At 41.8% G+C, this 15,605-nt stretch overlaps 4 protein-coding genes across 7 annotated transcripts; 3 read left to right on the top strand and 1 right to left on the bottom strand.

The window, feature by feature from the left end:
• The first annotated feature begins 49 nt into the window (after positions 1-49).
• On the top strand, positions 50-1,879 carry Mrps29 (mitochondrial ribosomal protein S29). The gene is made up of 6 exons (XM_076820895.1): positions 50-225; positions 375-698; positions 813-905; positions 978-1,114; positions 1,174-1,521; positions 1,606-1,879. The coding sequence occupies exons 1-6, from the start codon at positions 207-209 to the stop codon at positions 1,840-1,842; spliced, it is 1,158 nt and encodes a 385-aa protein (XP_076677010.1). The 5' UTR covers positions 50-206; the 3' UTR covers positions 1,843-1,879.
• A 489-nt stretch (positions 1,880-2,368) lies between these two features.
• On the bottom strand, positions 2,369-4,584 carry Ref(2)p (refractory to sigma P). Of its 2 annotated transcripts, none has more exons than XM_076820894.1 (4): positions 3,968-4,584; positions 3,417-3,776; positions 2,874-3,193; positions 2,369-2,780 (listed from the first exon to the last, which is right to left on the bottom strand). In XM_076820894.1, exons 1-4 carry the CDS (start codon positions 4,137-4,139, stop codon positions 2,532-2,534), a joined length of 1,101 nt encoding a protein of 366 aa, XP_076677009.1. In that variant the 5' UTR covers positions 4,140-4,584; the 3' UTR covers positions 2,369-2,531. The 2 variants fall into 2 exon arrangements, with proteins under 2 accessions (XP_076677009.1, XP_076677007.1); XM_076820892.1 differs by having other exon boundaries at positions 2,874-3,274; positions 3,968-4,583.
• A 1,651-nt stretch (positions 4,585-6,235) lies between these two features.
• On the top strand, positions 6,236-10,268 carry LOC143373531 (glutamate receptor ionotropic, kainate 2). 2 transcript variants are annotated; one of them, XM_076820889.1, is made up of 8 exons: positions 6,236-6,446; positions 6,574-7,088; positions 8,500-8,826; positions 8,898-9,060; positions 9,118-9,326; positions 9,529-9,618; positions 9,678-9,850; positions 9,928-10,268. In XM_076820889.1, the coding sequence occupies exons 1-8, from the start codon at positions 6,275-6,277 to the stop codon at positions 10,142-10,144; spliced, it is 1,866 nt and encodes a 621-aa protein (XP_076677004.1). In that variant the 5' UTR covers positions 6,236-6,274; the 3' UTR covers positions 10,145-10,268. The 2 variants fall into 2 exon arrangements, with proteins under 2 accessions (XP_076677004.1, XP_076677005.1); XM_076820890.1 differs by having other exon boundaries at positions 9,223-9,326.
• Positions 10,269-10,739: 471 nt separating this feature from the next.
• LOC143373530 (glutamate receptor ionotropic, delta-2) lies at positions 10,740-14,485 on the top strand. 2 transcript variants are annotated; one of them, XM_076820887.1, is made up of 8 exons: positions 10,740-11,054; positions 11,919-12,415; positions 12,714-13,040; positions 13,117-13,273; positions 13,333-13,541; positions 13,612-13,701; positions 13,766-13,923; positions 14,004-14,485. In XM_076820887.1, the coding sequence occupies exons 1-8, from the start codon at positions 10,889-10,891 to the stop codon at positions 14,356-14,358; spliced, it is 1,959 nt and encodes a 652-aa protein (XP_076677002.1). In that variant the 5' UTR covers positions 10,740-10,888; the 3' UTR covers positions 14,359-14,485. The 2 variants fall into 2 exon arrangements, with proteins under 2 accessions (XP_076677002.1, XP_076677003.1); XM_076820888.1 differs by lacking the exon at positions 10,740-11,054 and having other exon boundaries at positions 11,891-12,415.
• The last annotated feature ends 1,120 nt before the right edge of the window (positions 14,486-15,605 follow it).

Genomic DNA, 15,605 nt, shown 5'->3' on the forward strand with positions numbered 1-15,605 from the left:
AACCATTAAGTGAATGTATATAGAATAAAATTCGTAAGCATGCGTTCATAAGTTAGGCATATTTTGTACATTTGGTTGAATCGTAGAACAATTGTACAGCCTGGGCAGTAACAAAAATGGCTTGCTGTATTCTACGCAGCTGTTGAGTGGATTTTGAAAGCGTTAATTATTAAAAAATCTGTGACATTACATATACTAGAAGCAACATGATGTCCGCGCGTACCTGTACGTTCATTTGTTTCTTAACATCAATGTAATTTTTATAGATAATGGGGCAACTTGTTTTCTTTTCGTATAGCCGCACGGATAATCATCATTGTAAACACACAATTTTTAATGCGTGATTGTTATGAGATTATCTTTTACCCTATTAGATTCACTACTCGGAAGAACGAGTCTAAAAAGCGGACGACGTACAGCTTTAACAGCTGCAACAGAAGAAATTCAAACTACAGAAATTGAACCATTTCGTACTTTAGAAACGAATCCCCCAAATCATGTTACGAGCCATTTGAACCGAATATACACAATGCCATCAGATATTGAAAACTTATTACGAGATAACATGACGAATGAGTGGAAGAAACAACGAACGATTTTTGCAGAATGTGGTATTTTAGTTAGAAAGCCAGCGATTGAAACGATATCGTATATGGAGCAAGCAGATTACACAAAGTCAATAAACAAATATGTTTTATGTATCCTTTCCAATTATTAAAATATAATTTAGAATCTATGGTTTAGCGTATAGTTACTGAAATCTAGGCTTTGACTATGCGCATCTATATTTTCATTACAATTATATTAACTAGATGGTATAAACGGAGTAGGAAAGACAACCACCTTGATGCATTTAATACACTATGGCTTTGCAAGAAAGTTTATCGTGCTGCATTTACCGTGGGGTAAAATACATTATAATTATTACAATGTACGTGGACGTGATTTATACGATATATAATTTTTAATATTTCTAGTCAACACTTGGTTTCGGTTTCCGAAGGAAATTACAGATTCTGTATTCATGCCAGATAAACTAGATTTACCTATTCACGCGGGACTCTTATTGAAATATTTCAAAAATTCAAACGCATCACTACTATCGGAACTTGATGTAAGTAGTGCAAAGAATTGTTCCCATTGTTGCGTGCGATTAAAGAAATTATTTTACAGCTGAAAGTATCCAAAGATTATACATGGAGCCAACGAGAAAGTACAAAATGTGGAGATCCACTTGTTGGGCTCATTGAATTTGGTATACAACGAATTAAATTTGCCTGCGGAGTTATCGATGCATTGGTGAATGAACTTAAAGCTGCTAGTACAGCAGGGAAATGTAGGATGTTAGTTGTTATAGATGGTTTTAACGCACTTACTGCTGATCGCACATCTATACGCGATGACAGCAAAGTGTATGTACCAGCCGAAAGGATATCATTAACCACATCATTGTTCAATAGCGTAGATTTTAATTGGTGTAATGGTGCTGCGATATTAACAGTGGATATAAAAGCGACTAAGGTACAGGGCAATTAATGTTCTTTACTAAGCAGTAAAATGTACTGAATCTATATATAAATTGTATTTAATTATTTCTGCTTATAGGATAAGAGAGACTCTGAATATCCAAGATATTTACTTGGTAAAAAGGGATTCGAGTATTTAGATCCTTTTCTTCCTATTTCTGTGGGAAATTATACTCCCGACGAGTTCGTCGCTATTATGGAATATTATAAAGATCGAAAATGGGTCAGAGATATTACTCCAGCAGGACAAAGAGAATTGGAATTGTTATCTAACAGGAATCCATTTCAGATTTGGAATTACTGTTCACCATTATAGAATATTTTATATACAAATAAAAGTAATTGCTAAGTAATTTAGAAGATCTCTTCATACTTATTGCCTACATTCAATTATTTTTTATTCAAGTTAACTAGCTAACTTCCTATGAAAAAAAAGTTACAAATGTCGGTCAAATACATTGATTCATGTGTCTGAGATTTGTGTCAAGTATCAAACAACACATACACGTTGATACAGAATCATCAGTTCAGTCCAAGACGCGATTTCATGGAATTTCCAGGTAACATTCTTAAGTGTTAAACTTATTTCTCCGTTGCTACATCTAAAACATCTAAAAGTGTTTGTCTATGAAAAAAGAAGTAAACCTTGGTAGCGCGATACAGGAGACAACAACATTTAAGCTGAAACATGTAGATATTCGTATCAATTGTACGCTCGAGGTGTCGACGTTTCAGTACATTAATCCAGGCGACGATTCCACCTGATAACGATTTTTATCGCGACGCTGATACTTGCAACATGCAGCGATACAGATCTCAACGCGTATTGAGGGCTACACAAATTCGTTTTTAACTATACTTTATTGATTTCATTCATACATGAAGTTCAAAGGAATGTGTAATATTTGTAATAACAACATCAACTCATGATACATTTCCATATGTAGTATTATAGATAATTTATAGACTACTATCTATATATGTAACTGAAAAGTTTGTCAAATTTTAAACTCCGGATTTACTTGAATTGGACTGAAGTAAATCCAAAACTTTATTAATGTTACAATCTTCAACTTCCAACAAATGAGTCAATAATCCACCTTTATTTGAAAATCCCATTTTTATCATAGCTTCAGTAGCTGCTCGTATTCGTGGATTTGCGGAATATATTTGTTCGTCTTCCTCTTCCAAGTGAGGATACATTGTCTGACAAGAAGCATGTTCTTTCGGTGCCGATGGCAGAGATGCAGAATCCTTTCAAACATAAAGCATGTTAGTTATAAAAGTTTCTTACACAATTACATTTATTTATTATACGTTATTTGAAACAATTTTGTTACAGCTTACATGTTTTTCAGACGTCTCGCTTAAATTGGATGAAACCGAGGATGCATAACTGAGACCAGATGCTTCATTTTTGTCTATCATCGTCCATCCCTCTGTTGTTGCAGTCTTTTTGACAGGTGCCTCTGCATTCATAACTGGAGATTTAGAATTAGACATTGACCCTTCGACATCTGTGCTGGTATCCGGCTTACTCCCTTCCTCTGGAACCTTTGCAGCAGGATTCTCAACCGTAGGTACACTCCCTTCGGATTCCTCTTTTTTCTCAGCTTTATTAGATTCAGGAGCATTTGGCGTCTCAGGAATTATTTCAATGTTAATATCTAAGTCCAGAAATGAATCGTTTTTATCTGCTTGTTTAAGCATTTCAATAGAAGGACCTGCATCCTTAGAAGGCTGTGCATCTGTTTTCATTGAAATTAAAGAAAAATGGAGCAAAGGCATCTAACCATGGAGAAAGATTGAAGTTAGGGATAGGTGTCTGGCGACACCTGTTTTCTCTCACTGGACATTCATCCAGGATGTCTTCGTTAGATAAATACGTACCATCCCTTTTGAAAAATTTCTTCATGTGATGAAGCAACCGTCTGCCATGATATGATGACCACTCTAGTGGTCGTGGCATACGAATCATGTAATGCTTTGCATGTGCACCTGATGTCTCGCATTCAGAGCACAGATCGTAATCCTCGCATTGGATGCATTTGTATCGCATACCTGATATGCCACGATCGCAATGATCACAATAGATGTTAAAATGAACGACACCTTCCTTCTTAAACGTTCGCATTTCTTGTTTGCGGGGGCCAAGCTTGATATATAACTTTTTCACACTTGAACGAAAATACTCGCTAGCAATTTCTAACTCTTCGTTGCTTGTTATTAAGATTACATCATTGTCTGCGTCTGTAAGTGCAATATATTTGTGTATTAATAATACACCTAAATCATCGATTACCTCACACCAAATGGCTGTTAGATTCGACGTTGCAGGAGAATTAAGATAGGAAACATATTTATCAGTTTTATGGCTGTTTCCAGTTGTCGTAAGAAAAATGACGCTCTTATCTTTATATATGTACGTAAAAGAAAATTACCTATCCATGAAATGTCAAAGTCCTTGCCACGTATTTCGGGGAAGTAATACATTAAGGTCTGACACAGATACGTAAAATCGTAGGTTGCCTGCCTGTCGAGTTTAAATCTTCGAATTTCTTTTACAGTCGAGTCACTGTTTTGTAAGTAGACTTTAAACTCTACGGTCAGCATGATTGAATTGTGTACTTCCAATTAAACAACCAGATTCCACATATACAACGGACAAACCGATAACTTGCAGTTATATTTCTGCAAGACACACGCTGCTAAATCTATCGAAATTCTTATTAAAGACAGAACAAAACTTCCCTCGTCAGATTCCACTCTCCGTGTGCCTTCGTAATTCTGTTATGGCGCTTTTATAGGTATGCATTAGTGATACGCACGACACAACGTATGTACAACTGTCAGACCCCTTCTGCGTAGTTCAATTACAAAATGGCGGTTCCACTAAGAAAGTTATAAGAGTTAGTTGAATTTCACTTCGTATGCCTACAATTATGAAATCCCTCTAATATTCCCATTGTCTATCGTTGCGCATAGAATCACACTGCGGGCTTGGAAAAGTTCATTTTATGCGAATTAATATTAAACTTTCGCGTACACGTAACCGGCGCCATTTTTGAATGAAATGCAACATTTGACAGATGCCCATGTGATTCCAGTGCATAAACGATGATTCACGATACTTACACCCCACTAACTTCAAATCATCATTCCGACATTATTGCATCATATGATTGGAAAATTCGCGAATGTTCGTGGTCTTTAAGTAGGCAATAGCAATACTCAGGATTCATATGATTTGCAGTTTTAACGAACAAAAAAGTAAAGGACATTTTATGCTGACACTTTCTTATTATATTACTTTATCACAACATTTCTAATGATTAGCATCTAGCACTATAATACAAGCCACAAGTTCGTTCAGCAATAAAAGTTTATTGTTTTTTAACATTTTAATTAGAATATAAATATATTTTCGTCATAAAATAAATATGCGTACAGAGTTTGAATAAAATCGTTTACAATGTCATAATTTCTTAATCGATCGATTGTGTACAGAAACTGTAATTATGAATAGAGACTGTATTATACTAACAAGTTCATGGTTTGCGTAAACAGTTAAAAAAAGTTACAATTCCACGTATCGGTGAAACGTTCCTTTAAATGTTGAATTATATTAAATTTATGAACGATATAATTGCCTAATTTCTCCTCGTCATTCAAACGCTCGCGGTGGGAGCGCGTAAGCGGCTGCGCATAGATACGATGCTCCATTGCGCACGCGCGCGTGCAGTCATCGTGTATGGAAGAGTGGGGATTGCGTTTATTTAAGCTTCGCACAGATGCCCGCGCGTCATTCACATTCACGCTCGGTTTTGGGGGGTGGATGGCTTTTTACTATTTTATTTTTCAAAAATATATATGTAGAAATATAATCTATCTACTATAGACTTTAGTCTTACTTAATATTTCAACATTAAATGGAAAATAATATTGAAATACGATTCTTAAGAAGTTCAGCGTTAATTTATTCACCCTACTTGCCACCTAAGTAGTTTAATTTTTATAAATTGACAATGTTCTTGAGCCACGATCATTACGGAAAATACCGGTGTTGAGTAGTTATCGCAATATGGAATGCACAAAGCCGATAATGTCCCCCTATTTTGAGAACTCGTTGAAAAAATGTAGAAAATCTTGGCAATCTTTACAGGGCACAATTTTCTAATGGAATGTCGATCGATGCGACCGTATAACGTTTTTGCAAAGTAGAATGAATTTTCTGTAGGATAAACATCTCAGGGTCGGATCCACTTGGTTCTGTTAACCAGGAATTGCTAAACGCATTCCAAATGATCTTCCACTTCGAGGGATGTTCATGTTATTGTTCAGTATCGAACGCTACGAATTAGTCACTTAAAGCTAGAGGTGCTAAATAAACGAATAGGTAATATTACGATGGTTTATCATGTGGATATCTACTTGGGCTACTTTCCATAGAGTTTCTTGCATTTTATATAAGTATCCCTATCTATCAACCGACCTGTCGCCACATTAACATCGATAACGTTCCTGAATGCCATTTAATATCCGATTACCATCTCGTTGCGTACAGCACTATATTGAGAAACTTGCGCTTTTACGCCAACAATTATGCACCGCCGTGTCTTCAATATTCTATGCGCGTCCCTGCACACGCCAGAGTAATCCATTATAAAAGTACTCGCCCCTACTTACGGAAATTCAGTCATTTACGTTCCACGCGGTGCAGCGTTTGGTACCATCAAAGCTTCACTAAAATGAAGCTCCTCGTGTACTTAAGTATCATTCTGCTCGGTCTTCACCTTGCGACGGCGGCGATGTACCGTAACCCTGAAGTGTTTGTCCCATTGGTAAAACGACTCCTTAATCTCTATTCAAGCTCCGCCGTGTTTTTCGCATTCCCAACTACCGTGCGCAAAGAGATCGACGGTAGGGATTCTGAGAAACTTCCTTATCTTAAGATCCGTTTTCGTATCGTACCTAGAATGCTCGCAACCCCGTGTTTCCTGCGCCTTGCAGGGGGGGCAAGGTATAAATACATTTTCCTGTTGTTTAGCTTTGGAAATAACGCGTATGATGCACTCGTGGTGTCGTTTGCTCCAAAGCGAGAACATTGCCACCCTAGCGATCACGTACGACCAAATACAGAGCTTGGAGAAGTATTACTACGGGAGCATCGCTTCTCCGCTGATCGTCGTGCTGATATCTCACCTGCAGTCGTTTCACGAATTCTCATTGATTACCAAATCCTTGAGGATGTACACTGCCTCGTGGATCGTGGTCTTCACACCATCGGGGCTCGACGATACCTACGACCACTGCTACCATCCGTCAGGTAACCCGTTCCACCTGTCGTTCAACACCCGGATGCTGGTGATGTGTTACGATGACTACGTCCTCCGGGAATGGTATTCCGTGGACAGGAAGACTACGGAGATCTTTGATTTGGCCAGGTGGTATCCTGGCAAAGATTTGAACGCGTCATTGGCGATCGACATGCTCACGGATTTGAGCATATGCCAGCGGAGGAACAATCTGAAGGGCGCAGTCTTGCGAGGAGTCACCATACAGGTAAAACTTCCTATTAACGGGGGAGGCCTGCCTAGAAATTTTCGAGAAATCGATTTTTCGTTTTTTATATTTTCTTGAAAATATTCCCTGAAAGTGTCAAGTTAATCCGACCAAAATTTACAAAGTTATACGCGTGTAAGTAGGTAGGTGTTCCTCCGTGTAGCGCTCAGACCCAAAACTTTAAACGCGTCTTCCTCAAACAGCATGTTTTCAAAGTCGGTGACGCACATAAGTAAAAAATTAATGAACCGATTTACTCGAGGCTTTGCAGGCTTATCTTAGGGTTAAAAAGCTAAGCGCTGTGGGGAGCTTTTCCTTTTTCTTGTCTAGATTTTTTACACTCGAAAAACGAGCGATTTTTTGTCAAATATCGATGCTTCAACTTTGCACAGCCGCCATTATGTTTAAAAATAATTTTTCCAAAATCGAGCCTGATAGCGTCGAGATAATTTCATATATTATCTAAAAAAAATCGAATTTTCAATTAAAAAAAATAGGACGTTTCTCCTAAACTCACAAACTTTTCAATACTTTTTACCACAAAAATACTGTAATATCCGTAAGATGTACTCTTTCCAATAGACTAATGTTTAATAATAAAAGTTTATCGGTTTTTCTAGAAAAAAATTCCCAAAGAAGCATGTCCCTTTGAGCGCTCTAGGTAGGCCTCCTCCCCTTAAGGGGGTACAGCAGTCTCGGCCGGGAAAAATAGGTGGCTTCTTTTATGCTGGACAAACCAAAAAATTGTCGTTATTATTAAAATTATTGAAATTAGGTATTAAGCGCTGAAAGTGGCTGCACGCGTCGCGCACTTGAAACTTGTGTACATAGTTTCAGGTGAACCTGTGACCTGAATGCAAAATGCTTCGAGACGAATAATTCCTATACCAAGTGCTGTAATGTGGACCTCCCCCATCGAATTTGGAAAAAAATTGTGGTAGTTAAGCACGAAACAATTTTTTTCGCGTTTTCACGAGAAAAAATCATTTTTAATAATTTACAAAAAAGGTTGCCACGATCCAATGTTGGTGGGGAAGTTCCACATTACAGAGAAGGGAGTTCTACGTGTCCAATTAAAATTTCAAGTGAAAATATTCGTTCGTTCAAAAGTTATGATGTACACGGTGTTTAAAAATGTAGTTTCGGGATAAGCAGCTTCAAAGTTAAGTCCTCTACGCCAATACCTACCGCTCTGCGTGGGCGTTACTCGACGGTGCACTGAATTACGTCCAGCGCTATAATTTCCGTAATTATTCGAATATCCTCGTGAAACTTTGTTGTAAATATTCACGAAGTACGACACTTTCAGAATTAATAGTAATATCAAAATCGATTTATCGAGGTTTCAATAGTCCTGTACCCTCTTAAAGTAGGGCAGAACGGGAGTGCCAATTTGCCTCTGTCTATGCAGAGCTCGATGCTACTCACGGTCCAGGGCAAAGAATTAAAAGGGTTTCTCGGCCAAGTTATCAAGGAGCTCGAGCAAGCTCTGAACTTTACCATCGCCTTCGTGGCCCACGAGCAGGATTACGGAAGCTTTAATATAACCACGAAACGTTGGAGCGGAGCGATGAGGTTGGTCGCCTCAGGGTCGGTCGACATCGGGGTTTCCGATTTCTCCATGACCAACACCAGACTCGATTTTGTCGACTTTACGATTCCCTTGCTAACCACCAGAATCAATCTGTATATAAAGGAACCGGGCTACTTCGCTGTGAAATGGTTCGCTTACTATAAGGTACACCAGGGAAAGCTAGACGATCGTTTAGTTAGCTCTTATTGCGACGCTTTACAGATCGTGTCTTTCAGGGCTTCGGCTTTACAGTCTGGATCTCCATAATCGTAACGATACTACTCGCTCAATGCGTCATCACATTCGTAAGATGTTCCATAGAACCGTGTCACATAGGGCAGACAATGCGCAACGAGTTCATTCGGATGTGGGGTATTCTATGTCAGCAGAGTCTACCAGGTAAATCGCTAGGTGGATACGTCGTATGGGAGAAATAAAAAGTCACTTGTTCCTCAGAATTCCCGCGGAACTCGTCGCTGAGGATTGCGTACTTCTCCGTGTTCATGAACGGTATAGTGATGAACTCCGCTTATTCCGCGGCACTGATATGCTTCCTGACAGCTCGCATGCGATACGTGCCCTTCCGTACTATCGAGGAGTTCATTAAAGACGGCTCGTACAGCGTCATAGTCACGAGGAACTCTGCAGATTACGACATGTTCGCCGTAAGTTTTCCCGACAGCGGACAACTCTGGCACGACGTGCTTACACTGAGCGGGCCGAACGGTTGCGGCACGAATGCGATACGATAGAGCGCGAAAAATCGAACCGAAACGATAGAAGAAGCTACCCCTCGAATGGGGAGGAGCGAGGCGTGAAGCGAGCAATTAATCTCGCCAACGATAATTCACCTTTACATACTTTCAGCATTCGAAAGACCCCCTGTCGTTGGGTATGATGAATCTAATGAAACCGCGGCACAGCCTGCCGAGGGATGTGCCAACGGCATACGAAAACGTAAGTTTGCCGTCGCAAGCGACCGTTTTCATAGCAGCTTCATGTTTAAACGTTCGTAGATCTGTAACGATGGCAAGCTGGCGTTGTACACCGGTTACGGCGTCGAGATGGAGAAGATATCGACAAGCCTGCGCATCCCGTGCAAACTCTTCTCCCTTAATTTCGGCCGTGTGGACAGTCTAAGCATGATCCTCTCCAAGGACAATCAGTACACCACGGTTCTGAATTACCAGTCAGTGTTCCTGCGACCTGCGAGCGTCTACGAAGAGAATGTGCACGCGTTTAATTAAGACCTTCGTTGATTTCCAGCCTGCAGAAGCTATTGAGCACCGGGGTGCTGGATCGTTCCAAGCGCGAACTGAATTTCGAGGAGGCGCACACAATACAGGCGGTCGGAATCGGTAGCATTATATCTGTGCTGATAGTTTTCTTCTGCAGCGTCGCATTGGCGCTTATAATACTAATCGTGGAGATATATTACGTGAAATATAAGCACCCCGAAGGTTTCGATCGCTCGTCCAATTAAAACAGCCAACTCTTCTGTCCACCTGCTGCAATCACAGTCGTCACTCATCAACATGCACGAAACGATGCACGTGTGATTTCCCAAGCTACGTATTCGCATTAAATAAATGACTTTGAAAACCTGATTCTGGTACGTACCTGCTTCTTATCCGCGCACCTTCGTGCCGCTTCTCTCCTCCGCCGGCATCCCCGTCCCCATTCATCGTCGCGACCGTACTGAACGGGCAGGGAGAACCGTGGCTAATTCACATTCACTATCGGCGTAAATCTTCGGGCAATTTGTACGTAATCGCGCGGGTGGCGCATAACGCGGGACATTGTGTTCCGCTGGTAATGAGGCGCTGTCCTCGACTCTAGATCCACAGATTTGATAAATTCGAACAGCCGCGTCACGGTTTGCTTGCTTTTTAGTTTAGTCAGTTATCATTAGAAGCGGACGGGCAACACGAAAGGGAAAAGTATTTCATCGGGCTGGCTGTTCGCCGGGAAACTCGGGAGCGTGAAACGGATGGCGCTGCTAATTGAAAGCTAATCGAATTCAGGAACGATCGGAGATAAAGAATAAATCGGCGCTGTACGCCTATCCGTTAAACCGGAATCAGTGGAATTACGTTAATGAAAACGGTCGCGGGAAATGCTTGAGATAATTGTATTTTAACCGGATTGGAAGGTGTTACCGGATTATAAGTATTACTTCATTTGATACAAGGGGACTCGACGTTTAAATGATTACCCTTGGTAAGAGATGGCACGGTTCATTTGCCACGCTGCCATCGTGCCACTGATCTTCTCCGTTTCGGTGCTCTCGATGGACGTAAACGACATTCCGAATTATATGCTCCTCATCACAGACGTTCACAGCTATTACAGCGCGACCTGCATCATTATCGTACACTCCGGCAATCACACCAGTAAGTTCACTTCGAAACTGCCAACATTGACTGTGCCCATGGCCCACGGTGGTCCGGAAGCGTAGAAAGGTGAAGTAAATCCATATCACTGTTATTTATACGTTATTCGTTGCAAACGGAACGGTTCTAGGAGATTTTCAGCCGTAGAATCTGATCCTGGTGTTATCTTTTTCTAAGCTAAAGAACTTTTATATTCTCGGTCGAATTTCCAGTACGTAAACCTTACAAGGCTATCACTATTTCACTTTTTACACCTGCTTTTTAATATTTCTGCAGCGTAAATGCTTTTTCTGTCGCGTAGTAAAATGCTGAAATGAATTTTTACGCGATGATGACAAATCGCGCCATAACGTGCGTTCAGGCAACTTGCTGCAAAAAGTTCTTATGCAGCCATGTTCAGTGGATTCTAAAAAAGGCTCGTGCAAAATTCACCGCGGCTACGCGCGAATAAAGTTCTGTAAACGTAATTAAAGCGGAAAACGGGATGAAATAGAGATTCGCGGAAGGGTGTTTTCCAAAGGGTTGTAACTCGTATATCCTTTTCATATTACACGTTCTTATAGGTGAAAAGACACTGTATAACTCTACATAGTCACATCAAAGTCAACTCTTACCCATAAAAAAATTATAGCGAGGAAAAGTGCGTAAATTTCAGAGAAAATGTGATTGTTTCAAAACAGCAATTTTTACTAAAACGCCAAGGATTTCCAAAGGGGTTAAAAAATTGAATTTATTTCGCCTCTCTATGATTCCGGACCACCGTGATGGCGGTGCCCTGTATTAAAAGTGCCCACGCATTGGACTTTCTGTGAAGTCTCCCATCCGTTCTGGAATGGACAGGAAAGAGCGGAGTTTTCGTTTCAGATTTCAACGAAACGACGCTCTCGCAAACATGGCCACGGGCTTTCTCCCGCAGAGGCATACTGACCATGATCATGAGCTTCTCCGACCTTCCGCGCGAGACCAAGAAGTACCAAGGTAACATCTTGCGCCCGCTGTACGTCGTCCTTCTCACCACAAAGGAGACCATGAACGAGTTCGCGATGGCTACCAGACAGATCGATATCTCTTTTCCCGTCTGGCTCGTCATGTTCCTGCCGTATCGGGGCGATCCTATGAAAAGCTTCTGCCAGAATCCGACCGGGAATCCGTTCAACTTGGTATTCAACACCGAGATGCTGATACTCTGCTACAACCTGCCGATACTGAACGAATGGTACGCGCTGCGCGATAATCGCACCAGGGTGTCTAATCTGGCCATCTGGAACGCCAGCGTGGGATTCCGCTTGAGTACGAACAGCAGCCTGTACGCGAGGAGGAACAACATGTTCGGCGAAGTTATGCGCGTAGCGTACGTCGAGGTGGGTGTGTGCGTTTTACGGCCTAACGTCTGAATTCATTTTCGCTCGATAATTGCCGCTGACGCCGCGGCAACCGACGACGATTCCACGATAGGGATGATTTACGATGGTAATAAACGAGAGCGATGCAGATACAACCCCGGCCGTCCCGATATTTCGCTGGCGGCTCGCTATACATATTTTTTTAAGTGCCGTAGATATCACCGCATCCAATCAGCGAGCTTTCTGTATCCGTAGAAAGCCGGGAACACGGGCCGCGTTAAAGGGAATTTTCTTTTACGTTTGCACGCGGCTCAAGGACTCCCCGTTCGTCACGATGGTGGACGGGGTCCTCTCGCAGTTCTTCGGCAACGTGATCCAGGAGCTGAGCGAAGCGATGAACTTCACGATAGAAGTGATCGGCGCCCAGGCTGCGTACGGGAATTGGAACAAGGACGAACAAACTTGGACGGGCGTGATAGGGGAGGTAGTGTCGAACAGGGTTGACTTCGGCGTCGCCGAATTCACCATAACCAAGCACAGGCTGGATGTCGTGGATTTCACCCTGCCGTTGATCCTGTCGCGCAATAAGGTGTACTTCAAGAAACACGATGCCTCCTCTGTGCAGTGGTCCGCCTATTTCAAGGTTCCCATCTCGATTAGAACACATCTCCAAGTTTCATTCGCACTTCGCGGCAATCAGTGCGTTCCCCTGTTGCCAGGCGTTCAACATGGATATCTGGGCGGCGATAATATGTATAATCGTCTCCGTTCCAATTGTTCTGACGGTTATGAAGACGAGGGGCCGCGTGGTGATGCGAATCATGGCGGATAATTACATACACGTTTGGGGGATTTACTGCCAGCAAGGCTTGTCAGGTATCGTCGACGCGAACGTTGGCGAAACGCGTTCCATAGCGCCACCCTCTTTGTTTCAGAATTCCCCGACGAGTCCCCGCTGAGGCTGGCTTTCCTGTCGATTTTCGTGTCGTCGTTGATTATCCTCTCCGCTTACTCCGCATCGTTGATCAGCTTTCTGACGATCTCCACGGTTAGTCTGCCTTTCACCACTCTCGAGGGATTCGCCCATCATGGCTCCTACAAGTTGATCGTGTTCAAGAACAGCGCGGACTACGACATGATAGTTGTAAGCTCCGCACCGCGGTCACCTGGCCGAGCCGATGACTGAATGGGTACAGTAATAATTGTGATTTCAGTCTGCCAATGACAGCGTGTCTTTGAAATTGACGAAGCTGATGAAGCAGAAGCAAGACTTGCCGTTGATGGTGCTGGATGGCTTTGAACAGGTGACGTTTTCGTAAACGCTTCATTCAAGCTACAATTACCGAATCGATGTTCGCGCTGCCACAGGTCTGCTCCGGAACGGTGGGGTTCTACATAACCGAGGCGATAAAGAACGCCATGAGTTACGTACCTTGCCACGTCTCTCACATAGAAGCGGACAGGATCGACAGTTTAGCGTTGGCTTTGAGAAAAGGCAGCCCGTACACAGGGCTAGTAAATTATCAGTAAATAATGCCACCTCAATTAATCGTTGTTAATCCCTGTTCGAGATGGATTGCTGGTGGTCCTTGTCAATCTTTTCCAGGCTGCAACGATTCAAAGACAACGGGGTGCTGAATAAGCTGCGAAAGACGCACACCGTGACTGTCGCTCACCGCGAAGACGTCTATCCCGAGGTCACTTTGGGAGGTATTGCGCCGATCTTAGCGGTCCTGGCAGGCGGTGTGATTTTCGGGTGTTTCATACTGCTGCTCGAGAGGATATGTTACAAGTATTGGGGCGGCGAATGCAGCGGGAATTGTTCGTTTGTTAGAAAATTCAAGAAGGCTATTCCAGGGAAAGCTTGTTGTAAGTCGAAGAGAAAGAGAGAGGCGAAGTTCAAGTCCCATGAGAAACATGTTTCGAGCCAGCGGCGTACGACGATCGGATATTGCCCGTAATGCTCGTTCATCGTAAATTAATGTCTAGCGCACGCTTATCTCAGATCAAGAAATAAAGGAATTAGCTGATTATTTCGTTAAGTTTCCAGCCCTCGCGCCGGATCGATAAAATTACATAGGAGGAAGAAGCTTTTGACAATAACGGGCTCGCGTTTCTTACCGATTAACGAGGCTGACCTCGTTAATTTGTTATGTACTCCCGTTCCGTGCATGAAATCGCTTTCACTTCATGCCACAGTAACACCGCCAGCCCGCGAGTAATTAGTTGCAAATTTCCGCATATCGTTCCCTCCGCGTGCGTTTCAACGGTATTCGACGAATCTTTCGGACACGATTTTCTACTCTTTTTTTTGTCTGTATTATGTACCTGTACGCCGTTACGATTCACGTGGAATTGGCTGGCGTAACAAAAGGCGCTGGAATTGTTTCGATGCTGCCGAGAAATGGCCTAAATTCGCCGCTACCTTGCAGCGCTGGTAAATTATTAGTGTGCGTCGAGCACAGGCGTAACAAGCTCGGTCGAGTAACGACCATCGTTTTATTCATATAATCAAATATCAATTATAATGGGCTCGAATACGTACACAGCACCATCGCGCAAGCTGATTACGAGAGATTGCATAATAGCCGCAATTACCCTCTGATCGTGTTAATGCCGAAGATACGTAGATTCGTACGAGACGCTTGACCCGCGACCTTTGGGAAGAAATTCACCCACGTGACTATCTTCCCACGTGAATCGAGCAGCGTCTACTGTGCCTGGTTGGCGAAAACACGGAGAGCCCTCGTTAGTTCTCCCGCATCTTTTAGCCCCGTCAAATGCAGACATCATTTGGTTGTGAGACAAAATACGATGGCACAATATATATATATATACATTAAAATCGTGAGAGGATGATATATATATATATATATAAATATATATTAATATATTAATATAAATATATATTAATATATTAATATATTAATAAAAATATATATTAATATATTAATATATATATATTAATATAAATATATATTAATATATTAATATATTAATAAAAATATATATTAATATATTAATATATATATATTAATATATATATATATATATATCATCCTCTCACGATTTTAATGTTAACCACTCGTCCCATCAGTCATTTCCAGCACAGAGCGTTTCGAGGGACACGGTGAAGTTTCTTTTTGTCCGTTTGAATAATAGGTACAGGTAAAGTCTCGCAAGCCTGCTTTGTTTCAGGTATGATAAA

This window comes from Andrena cerasifolii, chromosome 9, assembly GCF_050908995.1.
Source record: "Andrena cerasifolii isolate SP2316 chromosome 9, iyAndCera1_principal, whole genome shotgun sequence".
Classification (NCBI taxonomy): Eukaryota; Metazoa; Arthropoda; class Insecta; order Hymenoptera; family Andrenidae; genus Andrena; species Andrena cerasifolii.

What these genes read in the sequence shown, in the direction of transcription:
- Mrps29 (XM_076820895.1), top strand. An exon ending in CACTACTATCGGAACTTGAT is followed by an intron (nt 1,115 to 1,173) that starts GTAAGTAGTGCA and finishes ATTATTTTACAG; the next exon opens with CTGAAAGTATCCAAAGATTA. An exon ending in TGGATATAAAAGCGACTAAG is followed by an intron (nt 1,522 to 1,605) that starts GTACAGGGCAAT and finishes TTCTGCTTATAG; the next exon opens with GATAAGAGAGACTCTGAATA.
- LOC143373531 (XM_076820889.1), top strand. Translation starts at nt 6,275, where the DNA reads ATGAAGCTCCTCGTGTACTTAAGTATCATTCTGCTCGGTCTTCACCTT. An exon ending in TGCGAGGAGTCACCATACAG is followed by an intron (nt 7,089 to 8,499) that starts GTAAAACTTCCT and finishes CTGTCTATGCAG; the next exon opens with AGCTCGATGCTACTCACGGT. An exon ending in ATGTCAGCAGAGTCTACCAG is followed by an intron (nt 9,061 to 9,117) that starts GTAAATCGCTAG and finishes CTTGTTCCTCAG; the next exon opens with AATTCCCGCGGAACTCGTCG.
- LOC143373530 (XM_076820887.1), top strand. Translation starts at nt 10,889, where the DNA reads ATGGCACGGTTCATTTGCCACGCTGCCATCGTGCCACTGATCTTCTCC. An exon ending in AGTGGTCCGCCTATTTCAAG is followed by an intron (nt 13,041 to 13,116) that starts GTTCCCATCTCG and finishes CCCTGTTGCCAG; the next exon opens with GCGTTCAACATGGATATCTG. An exon ending in ACAGGGCTAGTAAATTATCA is followed by an intron (nt 13,924 to 14,003) that starts GTAAATAATGCC and finishes AATCTTTTCCAG; the next exon opens with GCTGCAACGATTCAAAGACA.